General features: G+C 30.8%; 2 protein-coding genes and 1 pseudogene across 4 annotated transcripts; 2 read left to right on the forward strand and 1 right to left on the reverse strand.

Annotated features, from left to right (window-relative positions):
* Positions 1-2,718: 2,718 nt before the first annotated feature.
* LOC114177271 (NADPH-dependent aldehyde reductase 1, chloroplastic-like) lies at positions 2,719-4,092 on the forward strand. The gene is made up of 4 exons (XM_028062546.2): positions 2,719-2,916; positions 2,985-3,361; positions 3,457-3,815; positions 3,900-4,092. The coding sequence occupies exons 1-4, from the start codon at positions 2,800-2,802 to the stop codon at positions 3,920-3,922; spliced, it is 876 nt and encodes a 291-aa protein (XP_027918347.2). The 5' UTR covers positions 2,719-2,799; the 3' UTR covers positions 3,923-4,092.
* Positions 4,093-6,182: 2,090 nt separating this feature from the next.
* Positions 6,183-10,421, forward strand: RUS6 (root UVB sensitive protein (Protein of unknown function, DUF647)). Its single transcript, XM_028064908.2, has 13 exons — positions 6,183-6,687; positions 6,767-6,865; positions 6,945-7,058; positions 7,141-7,212; positions 7,315-7,425; positions 7,503-7,622; positions 8,121-8,222; positions 8,313-8,385; positions 8,553-8,633; positions 8,723-8,787; positions 8,895-8,996; positions 9,090-9,269; positions 9,758-10,421. The coding sequence occupies exons 1-13, from the start codon at positions 6,391-6,393 to the stop codon at positions 9,824-9,826; spliced, it is 1,485 nt and encodes a 494-aa protein (XP_027920709.1). The 5' UTR covers positions 6,183-6,390; the 3' UTR covers positions 9,827-10,421.
* Positions 10,422-14,185: 3,764 nt separating this feature from the next.
* Positions 14,186-16,486, reverse strand: LOC114176995 (zinc-finger homeodomain protein 4 pseudogene; annotated as a pseudogene). 2 transcript variants are annotated; one of them, XR_014993298.1, is made up of 2 exons: positions 15,983-16,486; positions 14,186-15,796 (listed from the first exon to the last, which is right to left on the reverse strand). The product of XR_014993298.1 is annotated as a zinc-finger homeodomain protein 4 pseudogene, transcript variant X2 (transcript). The 2 variants fall into 2 exon arrangements; XR_014993297.1 differs by having other exon boundaries at positions 14,186-14,239; positions 14,336-16,486.
* Between the last annotated feature and the right edge of the window lie 5,040 nt (positions 16,487-21,526).

The following is a 21,526-nucleotide window of genomic DNA, read 5'->3' on the forward strand; positions in this document are numbered from 1 at the left end:
AACACTGGCGGATCTTCTCATGCACTGGGGTGTCGTGATCCCTGAATTTTTTGAAATTTTTTTAATTTATATATTAGAAACTTTTAAAGTTTTTAAAAAAATTTAAATTATATATAATGTATATTTGAAATTAATAAAATTTAAATTAGGTCTTTTTATTTTTTATAAAACATAACATTTAATGGTAATAAACAATAAAACATAAAATTAAATATAATAAAAAATAAAATTTTTGAAAAGATGTTTCAAGACACCTATTCAAAAACGGATACCAATCTGACATATCTGAACGAAATTGGGTACCATCTGACTAATTAAACATATATTGTACTTATCTTCCACTTTCATATGTTTATTTTCGTTTCTGACAAAAAAATAAAAGTAAAATATCTACTTGTTTAATAGTTAATATTATTATTATTATTTTTATTTCATGAACATTTATATATTCATTTTTATGAATATAAAAGAAAAAACGATGTATTATGTGTTTTTTCATAACTAGTTTTTAAGTGTGATTGACTTATCATAGATTTTTATTTTAAAAATTAAGTTTCTGAATTTTTTATTAGATTATGATAAATTATTTTTTAATCTTATTTTTAAAAAAGTACATTAATGAAGAATAAAAAATAGATTCACTTTTTAAAAGTGATAAAAAATAAGCTACTTGTGAAGGTGAATTTATTGTCGATAATATGATTATTTACATAATTCAATTATTGATGAGTTCAATAATTTGAAAGAAGGAAGGATAATCTTCTATATATGTATTATGTGTTTTTTCATAACCGAATTTGTATTGTAACTGAATTGTGATAAATTTTTCTTTTAAAAACTATATCTCTGAATTTTTTATTAGATTTTCATAAATTATTTTTTAATCTTAAACGATTTAAAAAATAAAATAAGTATATTGACGAATAATAAAAAATAGATTCATTATTTAAAAGTGACAGAAGAGAAGTTACATGTGAAAATTGCTGACAATATTTACATTATTCAATTATTGATGAGTTAAAAGATAGGAAAGAACGAAGGAAAATCCTCTAAATATGTATTATGTGTTTTTTCATAATCGATTTTTAATTGTGAGTGAATTATCATAGTTTTTTATTTCAAAATAAGTCTCTGAAATTTTAATTAGATTATGATAAGTTATTTTTTTAATCTTAAATTATTTAAAGAAAGTATATTGATGAAGAATAAAGAATAAGTTCATTTTTTTAAGTGATAAATTAAACTATTTATCATAATAATTTTTATTAGATTATGATAAATTATTTTTTAATCTTAGATTATTTAAAAAACAGTATATTGATGAAGAATAAAGTCATTTTTTAAGTGATAAAAGGGAAGCTACATGTTAAAATGAATTTATTGCAAAAAATATGGTTATTTACATGATTAAATTATTGATGAGTTCAAGAGTATGAAAGAACTAAGGACAATCATGTAGAAATGTTTCATTTCTTTTGTAGTTTTAGATATACTAAATTGTGTATTAATATTTAAGGTTAAATATATTTTTAGTCTCTTAATTTTCACTTAAAATTAAAAATCAGTTCCTCTTCGAAACTTAAGTCCAATTTAGTTCCCCAACTTTAGAATTGCATGAATTTAGTCATTTTAATTAAATTTTATTAACTTTATTTTAACGTTTCAAACACATCTCAAGATAGTATTGAAGTTGTTTACACAGTTTGACACATTTTCATTACAACATTAGCTAAGAAATCATTATGAAACACCTTTGAAACGTCAAATAAACTTAAACATATTTGGTTAAAAGAGTTCTAAAGTTAAGAAACTAAATTGGACCAAAGTTTCAAAGAGAGACTAATTTTAATTTTTACTAACATTTAAAAAATAAAAAGATATTTAATTCTAATATTTATTATATCAGTGATAATAACTAAATATATAAATTTTGAATATATTAAAATCATCATTTGTGTGACAAAGAGTGTATACAGATTGAAAAAGAAGTTCTTGCAAAAGTATTTCCATATGAATAAATAGAATATGTGTTTAGGAAAAAAATGTAATTATGGTTTGACTAATTGCCTTGAGTGAGACCACCTGCCATAAACAATAATGAGTTCATTTTTAAAGAATTAAATAGTGAAAATTTAATAAAAAATTTAGTGTAAGTTTTCAAAATAATAGTTTTCACCGATGAAAACGAAGATTATAGTTGGAGAAATGCATATAATGTCATTCAAACTTATGACTATAAAAATAACATGCAACCTGTGATGTTTCCTGATTAGAACACTTTAAAGACATATGCTAATACATTTAATAACTTTAATTATAATTTAACTATTAAGTTTCGATAACTTTCTTTTCTTTTACAATTTTAAGTGTTGTTTTTAAAATGGTTTTTAATTTTTATATTTTTTCATTTTTAATGTTCTAAAACCATTTAAAAAAACCTATCTCATATTATAAAAAAAATTATCAAAATTTAAAATTTAATAACGATATATAAAAGTAATAACGCTCATTGTTTAACATACATATGGTTCTAAACTTTGGTGATGATATCAATCGGACATGCTTCTAAACTTCACCGCTTGCGGAGTGATAGCAGTGCCGATAAATGACACCTCACCTGCCACCTATTTCTTCCTTTCAGACATTACTCATCCCTACCAAATACACGTCGCCTCCTCACAACAACACGTAAATTCATTCTACCTATTTCAAAACCAACTATATAAAACTCATTGTTCAATACACATATACTTCAACCCCACCAATTTTCCTTCAATAATTCTTTCCAATTCACCAAAAATGGACACATCCAAGTTCCCACCTCAGACCCAGAAAACTCAGCCCGGAAAAGAACATGTAATGAATCCACTTCCACAAACCATACACGCAGACTACAACCCCGCCAATAAACTTAAGGTACAGGCACCATAATTTATCAAACATGTTATATATGTTTTAGTTTCTCATAGTGTAAACATATACAGGGAAAGGTGGCGCTGGTGACAGGAGGTGACTCGGGAATTGGCAGAGCGGTTTGTGTGTGTTTCGCGAAAGAGGGTGCAACTGTGGCTTTCACATACGTAAAGGGGCATGAGGACAGGGATAAAGATGACACTCTGAAGATGCTGCTAGAAGCTAAAACAGGTGGTGCAGATGATCCATTGGCAATAGCTGCGGATATTGGCTTTGATGAGAATTGCAAGCAGGTGGTGGAGCTAGTAGTCAAGGAATATGGACGCATTGATGTTCTAGTCAACAATGCAGCCGAGCAGCATTTAACAAACTCTGTAGAGGAAATCACACAGCACCAGATTGAAAGAGTCTTCGCCACCAATATCTTTTCACACTTCTTTTTGGTCAAGTACTACACAAAGAAACACAACTTTTGACCCCATCATATATATATATATGCTGAGTCTAGTTAATGAGTGCGTGTGTGTGTGTTTTTTTGTGTAGGCATGCTCTGAAGCACATGAAGGAAGGGAGTTCCATCATCAACTCTACTTCGGTTAACGCGTACAATGGGAATCCAGAAGCGTTGGACTACACTGCTACCAAGGGAGCCATTGTTGCCTTCACGAGAGGTCTTTCTCAGCAGGTGACGAACAGGGGAATCAGGGTGAATGCTGTTGCACCTGGCCCAGTTTGGACGCCGATACAACCTGCTACAAAGTCTGGTGAATTGGTTCAGAAGTTGGGGTGTGAGTTGCCAATGAAGCGTGCGGCTCAGCCTAGTGAGATTGCACCGTGTTATCTGTTCTTGGCCACTCATCAGGACTCTTCCTACTTTACTGGTCAAGTTCTCCATCCAAATGGTGCGTCACTTACCCTCTTTATCCCTTTTACTGTAACCACTGTGTTGTTCATAGTTTGCTTACACATTCTCTGGTTTCTTGCAGGTGGAGAGATCGTCAATGCTTAATGTAGCAGCTTTTGTGCCTTCATCTATTTACTATTCAACTGGTGTTTCTGTGTTACACAGAAACAGAAACACTGTTTTGTTTGGATGTAGTAGCATTTGCCTTCATATATGAACAAATAAGGGTGCTGATACTTTCACCCCACAAAAATAAAATTAATTTAAAATCATAATATATATTATTATTAGAATGAATTTTCAATAAGACAAAAAAAAAAACAAAAAACAAAACTTTACGTCAATTATTTGTGCTCCTTTCGGTTAGTTCTGTGTATTAAAAAATATCACAATTCTATATCATATTATATTTATTTAAAGAAAATTAAATCTATGCGCAGTAGAAATAAAATATCTGATAATTTATTATATATAATAGTAATAGTTTTATAGTTTTATATATACAAATAAAACCCGCTATCATATTCCAGGAAAAAAATATTTATTAATAATTTTTTTATATACAGAATGGAAAATAATATGACAGATTTTAAATTACTTATTCAAAGAAGAAAGTGAGAATCACATTCTTACTTTATAAAATGAGATTTAAATATTAAATTTGAATATCACGTCAAACGATCCGTCTAGAATTAGAATAGTCGCGATAAACAGACAAACATCTCCATTGAATACATAAACTTATATTTTTACAGAAGTGGTCATACATACGTATATTCCATTTTTCATTTTCTTACATATATATTCCATTTTTCATTTTTTACAAGATTATCGGTCATACAATATATATTCCTTTTTTTTACGAGATTTATCTCTCTCTCACACACACACACACATATATATATATATATATATATATATATATATATATATATATATATATATATTTTACACCTCCACAATAAAACTATATTTTTATTTTAAATATAAAATAATTAAATGAAAAAGTAAAAATATTAGTTTTTTATTAGATGATAAATATGATTAGAAAAATTAAGAGGTATATATTTTCTTTACTATAATATCCATCCAGCACTATTTTAATAATATTTTTGTTTTAAAATATAAATAAACTAGAATAAATCAACTAAAAGGATAAAACAAGTATTACTATTTTTTTATTAGGATAGGAAAATTGCTACTAATACGTGACAAACCTCGAGCAGCTTCTACTACTAACACGAGGAAACCTCGAGCAACTTCTCTTCTACTTTATATAAAATAATTAAATATATATTTTTAAAATTATTTTTAAAAATTGTATTTCGTCCATTTTTTTTTATTAAAGTCATGCATCATCTCAGTAAATAAAACAACATTACTTTCACAAAATATAATTAGACTATATAGATATTTATCCTAATAGTAACTAAAGAAAGTGAACATCATTTATTCATTCAGTGTTCTTATTCTTTCACGTTTTAGTCTTTGACTTCTCAAAATTTCTTAATTTTGTTTAAAATTCTAATGATGATATCCTTAGCTTTATTTCTACCCTTACTAGTCTTATAATTTAAGTGAGAATATGTATCACATTAAGTGAAAATAAAATAGGAAAAAAAAAGTTAAGATAATAAAGAAGACTCCAAAAAAAAATAATTATTACCTTTAGAATTTTTATTAAAACGTTTTCTGAATAGTCTTCTGTCAAAAAAATTATAAATTTACAATGTCATTGAATGTCTCATCATTAGTTATCATCCATTGAGCAATTCTTATACTCTCACATATGCGGTCTTATTATTTTGTTAAATTTCATCTTATTATTAATAAATGGTTCAATTTATTCTTATTGAAACGATTCAATTTACTCGTGATGTCTATATTGACTTCAACCAGTGATTTTAACTAGCATTGATTGCTTTAAACTGTTGATAATCAATGGCCACTCCTTTTAGTGGTATTGAAATCAACGGAGACTAACAAAGTTAAGTCACTTTACACGTACAAAATTGCAATGATTTTAAAAATCAAGGGACCAAGTGGATCCATTTTTTCATAAATGGATAAAATTCAACAAAACAATTAAACAAAAAGAAGGTAATTAAGCGTAATAACAATTAATAATAGAAAGAAATAGAAAATTGAAAAGTATTTTATGAAATGTGAAATTAGAAAAAAAGATGAGAGAAGAATTAAATGTAATTGGATAGAGAGAAGGTGGGAGGGAAGTGAGGTGACCCACCTAAAGTAAAGTTGCGGCCTTGATTTGGCGGTGGGACAGCTGTTAGAACAAAGCATAGCGAAGAAAATAAAAAAATGTGGTTCTCATTTTTCAACTGTCACCACTTAACCCTTCATCAATCTCATCTCATTTCTTTTCCATCCTATGAAAATGACGAGGACGATGAGAAGGAGCATGCCATGCGGCGTTAGGGTTGGTAATACTCATTCTTATTCTCACCTCATTCCATTCGCAATTTTTATCCCATTTCGATGAAAACTATGCTCCCTCACTTCTCACTACACAAATCCACTCTATAAATCACAATCTATCGATCCCATCTCAATTCATGGCTCCAAACCCAATGAAGATGAACACCAAGCAATCTGCGAATTCGAGTACGACCAGCATAGCAGCATCCGCAGCGGCTTCGTCCCAGGAGATTCTCGTCCGCGAAACGCTGCGTATCAGCGCCAATTTGGCCTCCGCCCCTCTCCTCCAAACGCCCTCCTCCCTCACCATGATCTGCTGCGAGGAAATCGATGGCCGTCGATGGAAGTACGTCGCCGAGACCGATGCCTCCGGTCATTTCAAGAAGAATTCCTTTCGCCCTCTCTCCCTGCAGACTCCCCAGGCCCCTCTCGACGTATTTTCTCTTCTCTTTTTTCTTTCTCTCTCTCATAAACCCTCATTCCTCGATTCATTCTCTCACCATCACGATGCAGGAAGTTCTCGCTTTCGTTAGATCCTATGTTGTTCCCGAGGGTTTCCCCGACAGCGTTACTCCCTCCTACGTCCCCTACATGACATGGAGGGCTCTTAAGGTATTACTATTCCCGTCTTCCTCTACCAATGCACAATCGTTCGATGCTTTCCTAATTTCTAACCCTTTTTTCCTTGCAGCACTTTTTTGGTGGAGCAATGGGCGTTTTCACCACTCAGACCCTCTTGAGTTCAGTTGGTGTTTCCAGAAACAGGGCTACTCCTGGGGCTGTCGCCATCAACTGGATTCTCAAGGTAACAATTACCATAGCAATCATTCTCAGCTTCCCTCGCTATTGTTTGGCTGAATGTGAACATAAATAAATAATGCACGTAGGACGGTGCTGGTCGTGTGGGGAAGATGCTGTTTGCTCGCCAAGGAAAGAAATTTGATTATGACCTCAAACAGGTAATTAATCATTAGCTTCCTTGCTTCTTCTGCTCAACCTCATCATATAAATTGGACCTACCCGAATTCCCACGATCTGCTGTCTGAAATATTGTGTTACAGCTGCGGTTTGCAGGTGATCTTCTGATGGAGTTGGGTGCTGGAGTTGAACTGGCAACTTCTGTTGTGCCGCATCTGTTTCTACCTTTGGCTTGTGCTGCGAATGTAGTAAAGGTTTGTCGACTTCTTTGCGATCAGTGTTTCGCTTGTATGTGAGCTCTGCAGGCTTATTTGTTCGTTTCTGCTCTCAGAATGTTGCTGCTGTAACATCAACATCAACTCGGACGCCGATTTACAAAGCCTTTGCCAAAGGTGAAAACATAGGGGATGTCACTGCTAAAGGAGAATGTGTTGGCAATATTGCGGACCTGGTATGTTTCTGAACTTTCAGTAATTCTAATGTTGGCATACTTTTGTTGCAACATTGTTTGCAACAGTTTTTGCACACTTGGTTCACCTGGTACTCGGGTTCGTCCTTTTCTTTGCCATCTTATCAATCAACTTCGTTCTTGCATGGGTTCATGACCATTACATGTTTTGAAAATGATGACTTCTGAAGTGATTCCTTTGATTTGATATTTAATAGCATACAATATTTAATATTGCACGACATATTTACTTTTTGGCGGCAGTTGTGTTGAAGATCCTAGATCAATTAAAATATCACCAAATTATAATTATAAGCCAGTGTAAATCTCGTATTAAAATATGATTTTTGTAGGACTGAATTAAGTTTAAATTTAATTTCTTAAAGTCATATTAGAGACTGTTTACCTCTTTGAACTGTGTCATTATAATTGAAAAATCCAGGGTTGATGATGTTTGTGAAAAATTGTTTACCACTAGGAATCTATTTTTTCAATTTGCAGTTAGGAACTGGTTTGAGCATACTGATTGCCAAAAGGAATCCGTCGCTTGTCACCACATTTTCCCTCCTTTCATGTGGATATATCCTTAGCTCTTATAGAGAGGTTTGTCTTTTGTGTATGCTATGATGATGCCTATCTATCTGTACTTCCAATCTGGTGCTTGTGTGTATCTAATGTTTAATGCATTAATAGGTTAAATCTGTTGTTTTGCACACACTCAACAGTGCAAGATTCAGTGTGGCAGTAGAATCCTTCCTCAAGACAGGTATCATTGCATTGATGTATCTGTTTAAAATTATCAAACAGTCAATCCATGCTACTCTTATTGATCAGGCTGTTCTTTCTTTTATAGGAAATTTAATTTATATAATCACTAGATGCAATTCCACTTGAAGCCTTGTTCACATTTCAACTAAAATTAATCTATTTCAGGACGAGTTCCCACTTTGCAGGAGGGCAATATGAATGAGAACATATTCAGTTTTCCATGGAGAGATAGGCCTGTTGTCCTTGGTATATCAATAGGCTAAAAGATTTTTACCTGCAATCATTTTTGGGTGAAAAATTAAAACTGAACTCTTCTGTTTTAACCGTCTTTATAGGATCAAGAGTCAAGGAAGCATTCCAAGACCCTAGTGCATATATTGCCATAGAGCCCTTGTTTGATGTAAGCCTTTTTGAGAACTTGAGGTTTTCCATCTCTTTCTTAAATTACTGGTTGATTGATGTTGCTATGTAATATATGTAACTTATGTTCTCTTAAATTGGTAACAGAGGGAGAAATATATTGTTACGTATAATCCCTTGAAGCACAAGGTTTATGCTGTGCTCAAGGATCAGGCAAAGTCAGATGACATTCTGAAAGCAGCATTCCACGTGAGATATATGGCTTTCTTATAAATTTGACAGAACAGATTGGAAATTTTTAATTTGAAAAGTACTTGAGACTTAAATAACCTTGTTTTGTAGGCTCATGTGCTCTTCAGTTTGTTAAATTCAAATGAAAGTAAGGCCTCATCTTTGAAGGAAAATGGGGATCTTAACTCAAACATGACACACACAATTACTGATATTGAGGCTTGTATGGCTGATACTTGCAAGATTGTGACAAATTCTTATGGTCTTTTCAAGAATAAAGCTAAGGAGCAGGTAATGAAGCAAATGTATTTATCTGTTGGTTCTGCATCCTATATTGTTTTACTATAGTATTTTTTGGCATGGCTTTGAATGTTGTCTTTGACAAGTAATTGTTGGCTATTGTGGTGTTGAATTTTTGACACGTGGAATGCCTTATGTTTGTTGAATGCAATCCTTGTCAAATGATTTCATCCCTTTCTTGGAGATAGGGTAGGAAGAGGTTGCTAGTTTTAAACTCATGTTTCTGATTGAGTACTTGGCTTCTTGGATGATGCCCTGTGATGGGTAACCAAACCTTGAATATTCAGTTGTTTTAAGTAATTCTCAGGATAGAATAATTATTTCTTATATATATGTAAAGATATTAACATTTTAATGCAGTTTATTTCCATCTTCATGAGGGAGTATAATGCTGTATTTATACTGTAGTTATAACTCGAGATTTATAAATGTTGCAAGTCATTGCAAATGTCAAAATCATATAATTTCTTTCCTTGCAGGGTTGGACAATGTCAGAATCACTTCTAAATCCTGGTCGAGCTAGGTTGTATCCAGCTGATAATAGATGATATTCTCTTATTCTCTCTGCTGCTGGGTTGAGTGCCAAAGTTCTTGGGACTGCTTCCAATGTGAAATGGGTCTGGCAATTGAAGCTTAAAATAACCACCGTGCAACCAAAACATGCAATGCTTGTGGAATCGTAGCATCCTTGACCCTCTTAAAAGCCAAATGAACTTTTTGCGGATGTTCTGCGTGGATGACCTTTAACATGAATATAGTTATGGCAGTATTAGCATGACTGCATACGACCACGGAAAGTACCAATGCTCGTTTCTTTTAGTCGGTCGAAATATACAAATTTGTGACTCTGTTCTTTCTATTTTCTTAGATTTGTTCTTTATTCTTTTTGCAGCGGGCATGATTCTGTAGTATAAGTTTTCAATTTCAATTTTGCAGCTAAGTTCAAGAACTTGTTGCTCAGTGCAATTTTCATGTTGCATTCTTTTAGTTTTATTTGTGCAAAATGTCTGATTAAGCTAGGTCCGAAGTATTTGTATCCTGTAAATTTTTTCCTCGAAGCAGGAAGCATAAGGAATCATAGTGTGTTTGGACTAGAGTTTATAAGCTTGATTTTAAAGGTAAAAACTTCGATGTTTGTATGAACTTCATGTGTTATTGATGTACCGAATCAAAGATTTGGTGTTTCTTATTTAATGAATACTATGTTTGAACCCAAACTAATTAATTTATCTTGATTAATCAAGTTTTTAAAAGATTTAAAACTAAATTAATAGAATTACTTGGGTTATCAGTTTTATTTTAATTCTAACAAACTTGATGACCCGGTCCTTAGTTTTTAAATTTATATTTATATGTATTTTAAATTTTAGTATTTTTTTTTTGTCTTTCTTGCTGATTCACTGATGCTAGTAACATTTTCAATACTCTGTAATATATTCTTACGAGCTTTATATTTTTAGATCGGTTGTGTTGAGTGATAATAGAATGTATTGTGTTGATTGACAATAGAATGTATTGAAAAGAGTAAGAAAGTATGTTGGAAATATTTATGTTTTCATTCATTTTGATTGCTACGGTTTTGTCGTGTTTTTAAATATAATACTTTTGCTCCGAGTGAATAAAGAAATAAAGATATTTGTATCTTGACAAGTACTGTAGCATATAAAAAAACATTAAATTCATTGTTCATTGTTCCAATTTGTATTATGATGATAATGTTTTGAGGTGACGACGTGAGTGAGGTGGTATTCCGCTCAATCATGCTCATCTTTTCATCCAATTAGAGCATGCATGATTTCTTTTCTTTTTTTTTCAAACTTTGTTTTGAAAGATTGAATTAATTAACTATTCCAAATAGATTTGGCATAGCAATATATTTTGAAATAATCTTACCTCGAAACAAATTTAGAGAGGTAAATTTCATAATAGATACAAAATAAGTATTTTTAATGAATATTCACATGTAATAAATATGATTTTTTTTTTCATTTGTTAGTGGTTTTTTTTTTTATTTCATTGATTTATGCTTTTTTTCCTTACAGTTATGAAATTAATTTTTAAATAACTTAATATTTTTAAACTAGCACATTCTAATGTGTTAGAATGTATTTTTTTAGAAAGATTAATTCGGGTAAAGTGATTTAGGATATGAGGATATTTTTTTTAAAGTGATTTAGGATGTCAGGATGTTTTTTTAAAAATTTTAAAACAATTTATTGAAAAGGAAAAAAAAAGTAAAAAATACGGGAAGGATAAACCAAGCTCATGCTCAAGAAAATATAAAATAAATTTTATTAAAACAACAAAAAGAAAAATTGAAATCTGTTATGAACAAATTTGAACCTAATGTAACCTGACCAAAAGAGGAACCATTAAAACTTATGTCTTTTATCAATTTCTAGACATGGACAATACGTTAATCACTCCAAACTTTGGCAGAAACAAATATGATTGACATTCATAAAACATACTTTTACTAATATCAGTTGAGAAAATCCTCACAAACATAAAAAAAAAAAAGTCATGACCAAATATACATGGATAAATAATTTCAACTATGTCAACCAAAAAAGAACTTCTATCAACACCGCGCCAACTTAGGTTGACAAAAAGCAATTTCACAAAAACAATTTTTTTATACTAATAACTTTATCATCTCACATCAAATGTTTAGGGTTTATTTTTCTGGGAATGATCATTGCTGATGCACAAGATTTTTCTTTAACTTTCTCACATCTTGAAAAGTAAGAAGGCTACTATTGCATAACATATTATCCTTGAATGCATAATGCATTCCAATCTAAAAACATAAAATTTATAATTGATAAATTTTCTATTATAGGTTCTTTAACAGTGATCTTAAAAGTATTGAAAAAAAAGGAAAGAAATACTCTCAAAGTAAAAGCATAGCATACACAATTTGCTTATTTGTAATTAATTAAAATTATATTCAGAATTTTGAAATAATACTTGGTATTGATGATTTTAATGACATACAAGAGAATTTGTGATATGTAATTTAACATCAGAAGATAATATTTGTGATGGATTATAAAAAATATGTACAAAATTTCATAATTTGTATTTGTCAAGAAAAAAAGAGTAAACACAAAAGTTAAGCTTATTATATTGTTAATTAAGATGAATGTTTCCAAACAAAGCCGCCTTTATGTCTAATAATTATAGATACAGCTCTAAGTTGAAAGCAAGACATAAAAGCACATTTCATCAAACAGTTAATAGACACTAACTTCCTCTTATTTCAAACTCCCCGTACCTGGGAGGGAGACAAGATAATGACAAAGGAATTAAGTGAAGTCACTAGAAATATTATTACAAGTTCCGTGACATTGTAAACTCGATTGCATGAATAAAACTTTTAAAGTTTTCATATTTTTTTATTTACTTTTTTCAATTCAAACATATTACTAAGGACAATGGAAGTTTCAAGTCTTGAGATAGGTTCTCCTTTTTGGGAAAAATAAAAGTAAAACTATGTAACATAGTAGTGTTTTGTTGTGGCTGTTGTAGATAAAATAAAAAATAAAAAAATGTGAAGTTGCTTTAGGTTGCTTTTTGCAGTGTGGTGTGTTGTGTTTTATTGATATGATGCTTTCCCTTAAACCAAAGAACATTCTGCATGGAAGGATGTGCATCCCGATACAAATTAAAGACATCACCTTTTTTCTTTTCACGCTTTTATATTCCCTTTTTTTTCCTCTTTCAACACATCCATTCCGACTATTAATTATCCATTAGTAATTAATGTTTTTTTCAACATTAATTAATTTCTTTAAAATACTAATTAACTCCATTCACAAAAAAAGTTAACTTTTTTTAAAAATCCAGTTTGACAAAATGTTATGATTTGAATAACCAAGATATAAATGCAAAATAAAAAATTCATAAAAAGATCACGCTTCTTCTTCCCCAAGTGGACCCATTCTTCTTTTTCCCCTTTTCAAAGCAAGGCGTGCTTGCAAGATTTGTATGATTATTTATGGCTGCATAATGATTCATCATCGGGAAATTGAGATGTTATACTTAAAACAATAAAGTTATGTAATCTCTTTATTATATTGTCATTAAAATGTAAAAGAAATAATATAAGATGTTTACTATCTATCTGCAATTTTTCATATCGTGCCCTAGTGTTCATACGGCTAAGGTGACAACCGACAAAGACAGCAAACTACGTTTTTGCACGTAATGCAATGAACCATGTTTTGTTTAAAAATTTGTGGACAAAATCCTTCTAATTCAGTTGTTGAATTGTTGATTGATGTTTTTGAATTTAGAGGTATGTGTGCATTGTCGCAGCAGTTCATGATAACCACACCCTACACATTTACACTGTCTTTATCTTTTCCTAGTTAACATTGGAAAGTATCAACTGATTTTTAAGTCAGATAATTACGTGTAATGTATTATGAAACAGTAGCATGTTATTAGAAGATTGCTCAGCTGAAATTGTTCATGACAAGATTACCATCTATTAAATTTATGATATTTGGACACTGAATGAAAAATAGTTAATGATGACACACAAAGTTTACTTTTACTGGTGGCATGCAAGGTGTACAATATGATTACTAATAGCTTTTTGACGAGTTTAAGTTTGATTTGATGAGTAATAATGAGTTTAAGTTTGAATGACAGAAGAATATCAAATAAATAGCTTCCTTCCACCAGGCACGGCAATGACACACATGTACCAGGTCCAGACAGACATAGAATCCAAGCTTTAGTGAAGACAAAAATCCAAGGCAAAGCTGATTTAGCATTTTCTTTTTCTTCTTTCTGATCAATGTGTATACTTGGTGTACTTTGTAATTTTTCCCATGAGTTTATTGTCACAGATTAATGGTGAAAAACTTACCATTTGGAGGAAGAAAAACATTAAAAAATTAGTGATGAAGTGGTACATTTTTTTACCGCTTGAAAAATGATGTCAGAAGGCCCTACATATGATGCAGCACAACAGAAGCAGAATTTGTAAGGTGAAAGAGAAAGCAGCATACAAAAGCCCTATGTAATTCTATTAATACATATCGTACCTCAGAGTCTATTCATTGCATAGATTCCATGTTCTCATGACTTGAATGCTAGCCAGGTAGGTTGAAGAGGAGAGAATTAAACACCGCTCACTCAGAAACTCAAACTTCACGCAATGCAAATGCAAATGCAATTTCCTAAACTACAGCACATGATGGTATAGATGGAGATATTTCTGTAGTGTATATATTGGTAAGCAGCTACTAGAGAGAAGGGTTTCACTTTTAGGTAAGAAAACCAAAGGAGATGGTGATTAGAGAGAGAGAGAGAGAGTGTATTGAAGAAAGTCAACAAACACTTGCGGCTAGGCTAATGATTATACGTGGAGGAGAGTGGATGGAGTTTATAATACCAGTAATGATAACGATGATAATAATAAAAGCAAAAAAAACACAAAGCTAGATAAAAGATGATGGATGGATGGATAATTGTAATGATAATAATAAATTATTGTACTTTAAGCTGCTGCAGTAGGAGGATTCTTTTTGGCGAGATTGTGCTTATTGTTGTGCATCCAAACCTTGAGCACTCTTCGCTTCACCCCAATCTCTTGGCAGAACTGTTGCACCACGGACTCTTCTTGCTTCTGGATTTTCCACCCAACCCTCTCAGCAAAGTTGAGCATTTTCTCCTTCTGTTCCTGGGTGAACTTTGTCCTGAACCTTTTCTTCACTAGCTGGGAGGGTCTAGGCTGCACCATTCCCCCACCGTCTTCTTGTTCATCGGACTCCGAAGGGAGGTGACCAATGCTGTAGGGCATTATCATCTGGTGTGGTGGGACGCTTCTAGAAGGGAGGATGTTACCTGTGGGGTAGCCAAGAGCCTCGGGGGGGAGGAGGTTCTTGTGAGGGCCCAGAATGAGTCTTCTTCTGTTGAAGGGGTGGTAGTCACACGAAGATGGCTCACCCTCCACTTCCTTTCTGTGGAAGTTTCTGTGGCAATGGCAGGCTGAGCAGTTCAGAGCCTCTATGGTGCCTTCTTCCCCACTGGGCATGAACTCGCCGCATCCATCGGTGGCATTCCCTCCCATGGCCGCTGCATGGTTCTTCAGGCATTCTCTGTACCTCACCACTTTCTTGTACCCGTGATCCTCCTGCTGCATAGTGGGTGTGCCGTTGGTAGGCGCCGTGGAGGAGATAATGTGGTTGTGGCTGTGGTGTGGAGGGTCATGGTGAATCATGAGACCATGACCGTGTCCATTACCGTGTCCCCCACCATACGTAGTGCTGTTTATTGGGATTGGGATTTCTCCTTCTTGACTCGAAAGTTCCATTCCCTCCTCCTAGCTACCTTCTCTGGGGGTATAGTGCTACTAGAATATGATTGCAATCCTTGAAATCCTAGGGGTTGGCCTCAAACCTAATCTTTGAAAAGCTGAAGGGAGAAAAGTATATGGAGTGGCGTTGGAAGCAATTGAGTCGAGTATAGCAGCACTATGGCAGTAACAGCACCGACCTCATTATCTTCAGGTGAATTAAGAAGAGAAAGTGAGAAAGCACAGACTCAGAAGTAGGGCACACAGGATATGGTCATGAGAAGACAACTTTTTAAGCAAACAAGACACTTTCCCACTCTGGGTATTTTCTAATTTCTATCTCTTGAAAAGGAGACACACAGAGAGAGAAAGAAAGAGAGACAGACAAACTAACCGTCTCTATATCTCAGCCAGAAGATAATCAATGAAGACAGCTACAAACAAACCCTGTAGCTTTCTTCTTTTTTTTCCTTTTTTTTTTTTTTTAATTTCAGCCGGCTACAAGTGAAGAAGAATTGGAGAAGAGGAGGAGGAAACTGACATGGATCAAACAGCTTGTGTTGCAGACATGGCTGGTTTAGAAGGAAAGAAAAGGATGATCTGGTTTTAGAGGGGAATCACAGTAATTAGAGTAATAGAAGGAAGCGTGAGGTGAAGAAGAGAGAGAAAGGGTGGATGGAGGAGAGTTTTGGTAGTGAAGCACTTAACAGGAGGTGCTTATAGAGGTGGTGTGGGAGGACAAAAAGGAGAGGACCAAAAAAAAAGCAGATTTTAACAGACAAAGAGGAATGCAGAGTTGAGTATTTGGAGAGGGAGATTCAGATTAGAGACTCCAAAAAAAAAAAAAAAAAAAGTGGGGTGTTTGCTTTGGTTTGCTTTGCTTGCACTATCAGCTATCGAGTTTACGCCATATAGAGGGGAGCAGTGTGTCAGATAGTGGTGAGGACAAAAGATGGCAGAGAGAGAGACAGACACAGAACCTTTCTCAAATTGAATTAACCGAAAGAAACGTTTTTTCAAAGTAAATAACTTAAACTTCCCTTCTTTATGTTCCAGCATTAAGCAAAAGCCATTCATAACCCAATAGGGGACAGAGTTAGACATCACCATAAATATTTTCATCAAGTTCGTTAGGGAGCCATTAACTTCAAAAACAGCATATTATAACTCTAAAGACTAGTATATTTCAGGTGAAGATGCACACAGGATTATTTGCTTCTCCTTTTTTAAGACCTATCTCTCTCTATCTCCCTTCTCACGTGGGGTTAACGTTTTACTACAAACTAAACTTAAATGTGTTAGAGGAGTAGGAGGAGAAAATAATTAAAAACTATAAATTCTTCCCTGCGTGCGTGTGCTTCACTTAATACTATTATTATTTTTTTCTTAATTACAACAGTAGAGAACGGATGAGGCTATTAATTATTTCTGTGCATTTGCGTTTTACATGAAAACATGACAAATGCAGATGTTATTTGTTTTGTTGGGGTTATTTGATGCTTACAAAAGGAGTGATGAAGGAGATAATTAAAGTGGGTGACGATGGCATGCAAAAGTTAAATGCAATGCAAGGAGAAATGAATATTATTATTATTTGGTTGTGGTGTTGTGTCAATAAATAGTTGGCTCAAGATGTGAATGATGTTCCTTTGGAATAGAAAGAGCATTGAATTCCATTCAGATATTTCACATGTGAGAGAGAAGAAGAGAGAGAGATAGATTAGAGAGTGTTTAAGCGAAAGTAGAAAGAGAATAATAAAGTGGGATGAAAGAAGAAAGAAGTGATGAAAAAGGTTGACAGTGGTACGTCAGGGTTAGTCTGTAAAGCTGTTGTTGTTTACTACATTACAATACAATACATAGATATATATTCTACTGTGAAGAAGTAGGAAAAGGATTCTCCTTTTCATCATATATTTTTATATTTGTTTATGAATCTCACTTTATTCTTTTATTATCCCTCCCTTTATTCCACTCTCTACACCACATTTAAGGCTTTATCCATCTTTACAATTTGTTTTATCTATGTTGTCTCTTCTTCTAGTAATTCTCCTCTGCATGGATATTACTTTTCCTTTCTTGCTTTTCTTTCTACTTTCTGTCTCAAAGACAAAATTATTCTCTACTTCTTTCTCTTTTTCCAATTTCTTCACACCTACGCCCACATATACATGTATCATCTGTCATATCATTCACTTAAATACAAGAGCATTCTCATTTTTATTAGATGGGTAAAAATTTGTTTATTACATTACATGACAAAGAACACAAAGTTAGAAAGAGAAATGGTTATGGTGTTGGGTTGATGAGATGAAGGGTCCACATGAATAAATAGTGTTCATGACACATGACAAAGCCTTGATCACAATTTTCAAGATGCTTCAGACCCCTCCAATACCCTTTTTTTGCTTCAGGAAACATCTCTTCTCAACAACACTCAATACTATTTTTCCATAAACTATATCTTCTTTTCATTTCCTCTCTTTTACTGCATTATATCATAACGTATATATGATCTTAGATTTCTGTAAATAACCCCTACACCCTATTCCTTTTGACAAACATGGTCACTTTTAAAAAACTTGTCACAACAAAATGTTCTTAAAATTAGATTCAAAAGGCTTCGTTTATTATATTTAAAAAAAAAAGATTAAAGTGGTGTGATTTAAGCATATTTATTTGAAAAAAGAAATGAAAAGTGGGCAGAGGCATTAATGGAGAGGGTAAAAGACATGTACTGTGAGGTGCAGAGCGGTTGTCCAATCCTCCAATTGCATCAGAGTCACCAATGAAGATTGCATTGCACGAGTGAGTACACACAATAACACACTTCAGCCTCAACTAAGGAATTTATTCACTTTAATCTGTACCATTTTTTATATTTTTACCAATTTTTTTTTTTAATTACTAGTACTATTCATTTTTATTTTAGATTTTTCACATTGAATATTGTTTTGTTTCAAAACTTATTTCTAGAATAGTTAAAATTGAAGAAAAGTGGTTCAAAGTGATAAACAATAGTTTTTGTAAGTTTTGTAATAGTTCAGCACTTTGCACTGGTTTTTATGGATCTTCTTGGCTATTTTTATTTTGTTTTTACTGCACCAAAGCTCTTTCAATTGTATATGCAGAATCCATAGACAACAATATTAAGTTATTTAACTATTTTACATGTTACACTACGGCTTTTATGTTTCTGAATGAAAACAATTATCAATTAATACATAATAATACTATTTTCATAATAATAATTATTATAATATTATCTCTATTTTTGTATAAACATTATATATATATATATATATGATTTAAATAACTTCATTTACAATTACATAGCTATTCAGTTATAATACATATTAATAAATACTTTTCAATTGAATATAATATTATGAAATAAGAAAAATTTGTTGGAAGATCTCATTCTCTACAACAAATTTGAAAAAATTTGGCTAACAACATTTTCTGAGCGCACATTCAATTCCAAGAGTAGATACCTATTTAATGAAATTAATTATGTATAGGAAGTATGTGGTTGAAAATATAAATAAAATATAAAAATAATAATTATTTGTTTATAAAACATTGGTTTGTCATAAAATACAATTAAGTATATGAAGTGTTTAGTATGAAAACATGAAACTATTTTTAGTTAAAAAAAGAAATATTATTTAAAAAATATTTATAAACAACTTCTTAAAGGCGATAAAATAAATTTTAAACTTAATTAATTTTAAAATTTTAAAAAAATTTAGACATCATTATTTGGGTTTTTATTAAGAAGTTTCGTTCTATTAAATATTAAAAAATCGTAAATTTTTTAAATTAGTTTATGTCTTTGATTTTGTCGAGAATTAATAAGGTGACTTTAATCTCATCTCACATTTATTTATATTTTATGTATTTTTAATAAAGTTTCCATTAAAAAATTGTGTTTTATTTAATATCTAAAATTTTATATTTTCAATCATACATTTGATTTTATTGCAGAGTGAAATAACCTAACCATTTGATTTTACACCTTGTTCTTTTTGGGTGATGCAAGGGAATGACAGGGATGGATTAGAGGGATGACTAAAAAATTCCATCCCTCTACTATGGAAGAGATTAGAAGGTGATGGATACAAAATTACCATTTTATCCTCGTCATATTTATTTTTTACCTCTCTTATCTTCGTAATTTTTTGACACGTGTACAGTGTTGTCTTTTTTCTTATTTCTTCACATAAATTTATCTTTTAATTTTAGTTTTAATTTATTAATAAAAATAAATAAATTTTATTATTAACAAACATCTATAAATCTAAAAGTTAAAAATATATAAACAATATATAATTCTATAAAATTTGAAAAAAAGAAAAAAATTTATTAAAAAATGTTACCTATATTATTAACAAACATAATCAAATTAAAAAAATATGTTCATATCAAATAAACAAAAAAAAAATTATATTTCAAAAACTTAAAAACAAAAAATATATATAACATAAATAAATTATTTTTCATGTAAATATTAAATTGATAAACGTTAAATTTATTTTCATACCAAATAAATTTGATTATTCATTTTTTATAAATATATTTATATTATTTCACACAATTAATAGAAATTAAATAAATTATTCTAAATGATTTATATAGCATTTTATATTACTTTTAACATTAAGGATATTTTGGTAATCTCATTTTTTTATCTATTAATTTTTTTTAATATGTCACATCACTTAATTCAATCACAAATTTTCACAAATTTTACTCTCTAATCTACTCTAAAATCACTTCCTAATTCCTTAAAAAAAACAACATCAACTTCACCTTCTAATCCTTCCCATCTCTTCTTCTCTCTCTCCTTCTAATCCTTCCTCTCCAAAGAACATAGCCTTAAAGTTTTAAATACAAAACAACAAACTTGAACATCAATAAAAATACATATCTAGAACCTTAATTATTTTTATAAAAAATGTTATATTTCCTTTTTAAATTAAATATTAAAATTGACTATCAAATAATAAATGATAAATAATAAATGTTAAATTTATGATAAATATTAAGTATATGATAAAGTTAAAACTTAATTATAATTTTTTTTTTCACATAAAAACACAGGAATAATAATAATACAAAATAAAAATCACAATAATCTAACTAATGAAAAAAAAAAATCAAACAGTCAAGACTTAATTAAAAATTATAAAAGCTTTGAACATAAAACAAATTCTTTAACCAACACATAATTAGAAATTATAAAATTTTTGGACATAGAACAATTCTTTAAAAGGAATTTAATTAAAAATAGTTAAATTTAAATAAATTAAAAATATAAATAAGTATATATTCTAATTAAATAACCCAATCGCCTCTTGCACATAATTAAAAACAAAACACAATATATAACACTATATATAATCAAACGAATTGTAAATACTTGAAAATATTTGAGTATGCGAGTAAATTTTATAGATATAAATAACTAAACCAATTATAAATACTTGAATATTGAATGAATTTTTTGGATAAAAAATAATTCAAATATTTGATAACGTGATACTAAAAACAATAGTAAAATGTTGATGTCAAAGCATACATGAAATTGAGATTGTAAATAAAAAATAGAATAAAAATTAAATATTAAAAGAAAATTAGAGGTGGGTATGTTATTCTAAAACACTTTTCTTTTCAGCGTTTTCAACCTTTTTTTTATTATTATTTTCACTAGTTTTTTTCTAGTAAAATAATTTTAATAGGATTACAACAGATAACTTTCATTTATACGGTAGAAAGAATAAAAAAATTATAAACAAATATTTAGACAAATTTATTAAAATATTAATTGAATTATATTTATTTAATTTTTTATGGCGTTTTAGAAAATTCAAGTGTAAGTGTAAGTTTAACATTAAGTGAAAATAAGAAACTTAAACATCATATAAGGATGAAGATC

The sequence above is a fragment of the Vigna unguiculata genome, chromosome 3 (genome assembly GCF_037176805.1).
Source record: "Vigna unguiculata cultivar grain cowpea cultivar isolate G323 ecotype 2 chromosome 3, ASM3717680v1, whole genome shotgun sequence".
Lineage (NCBI taxonomy): Eukaryota > Viridiplantae > Streptophyta > Magnoliopsida > Fabales > Fabaceae > Vigna > Vigna unguiculata.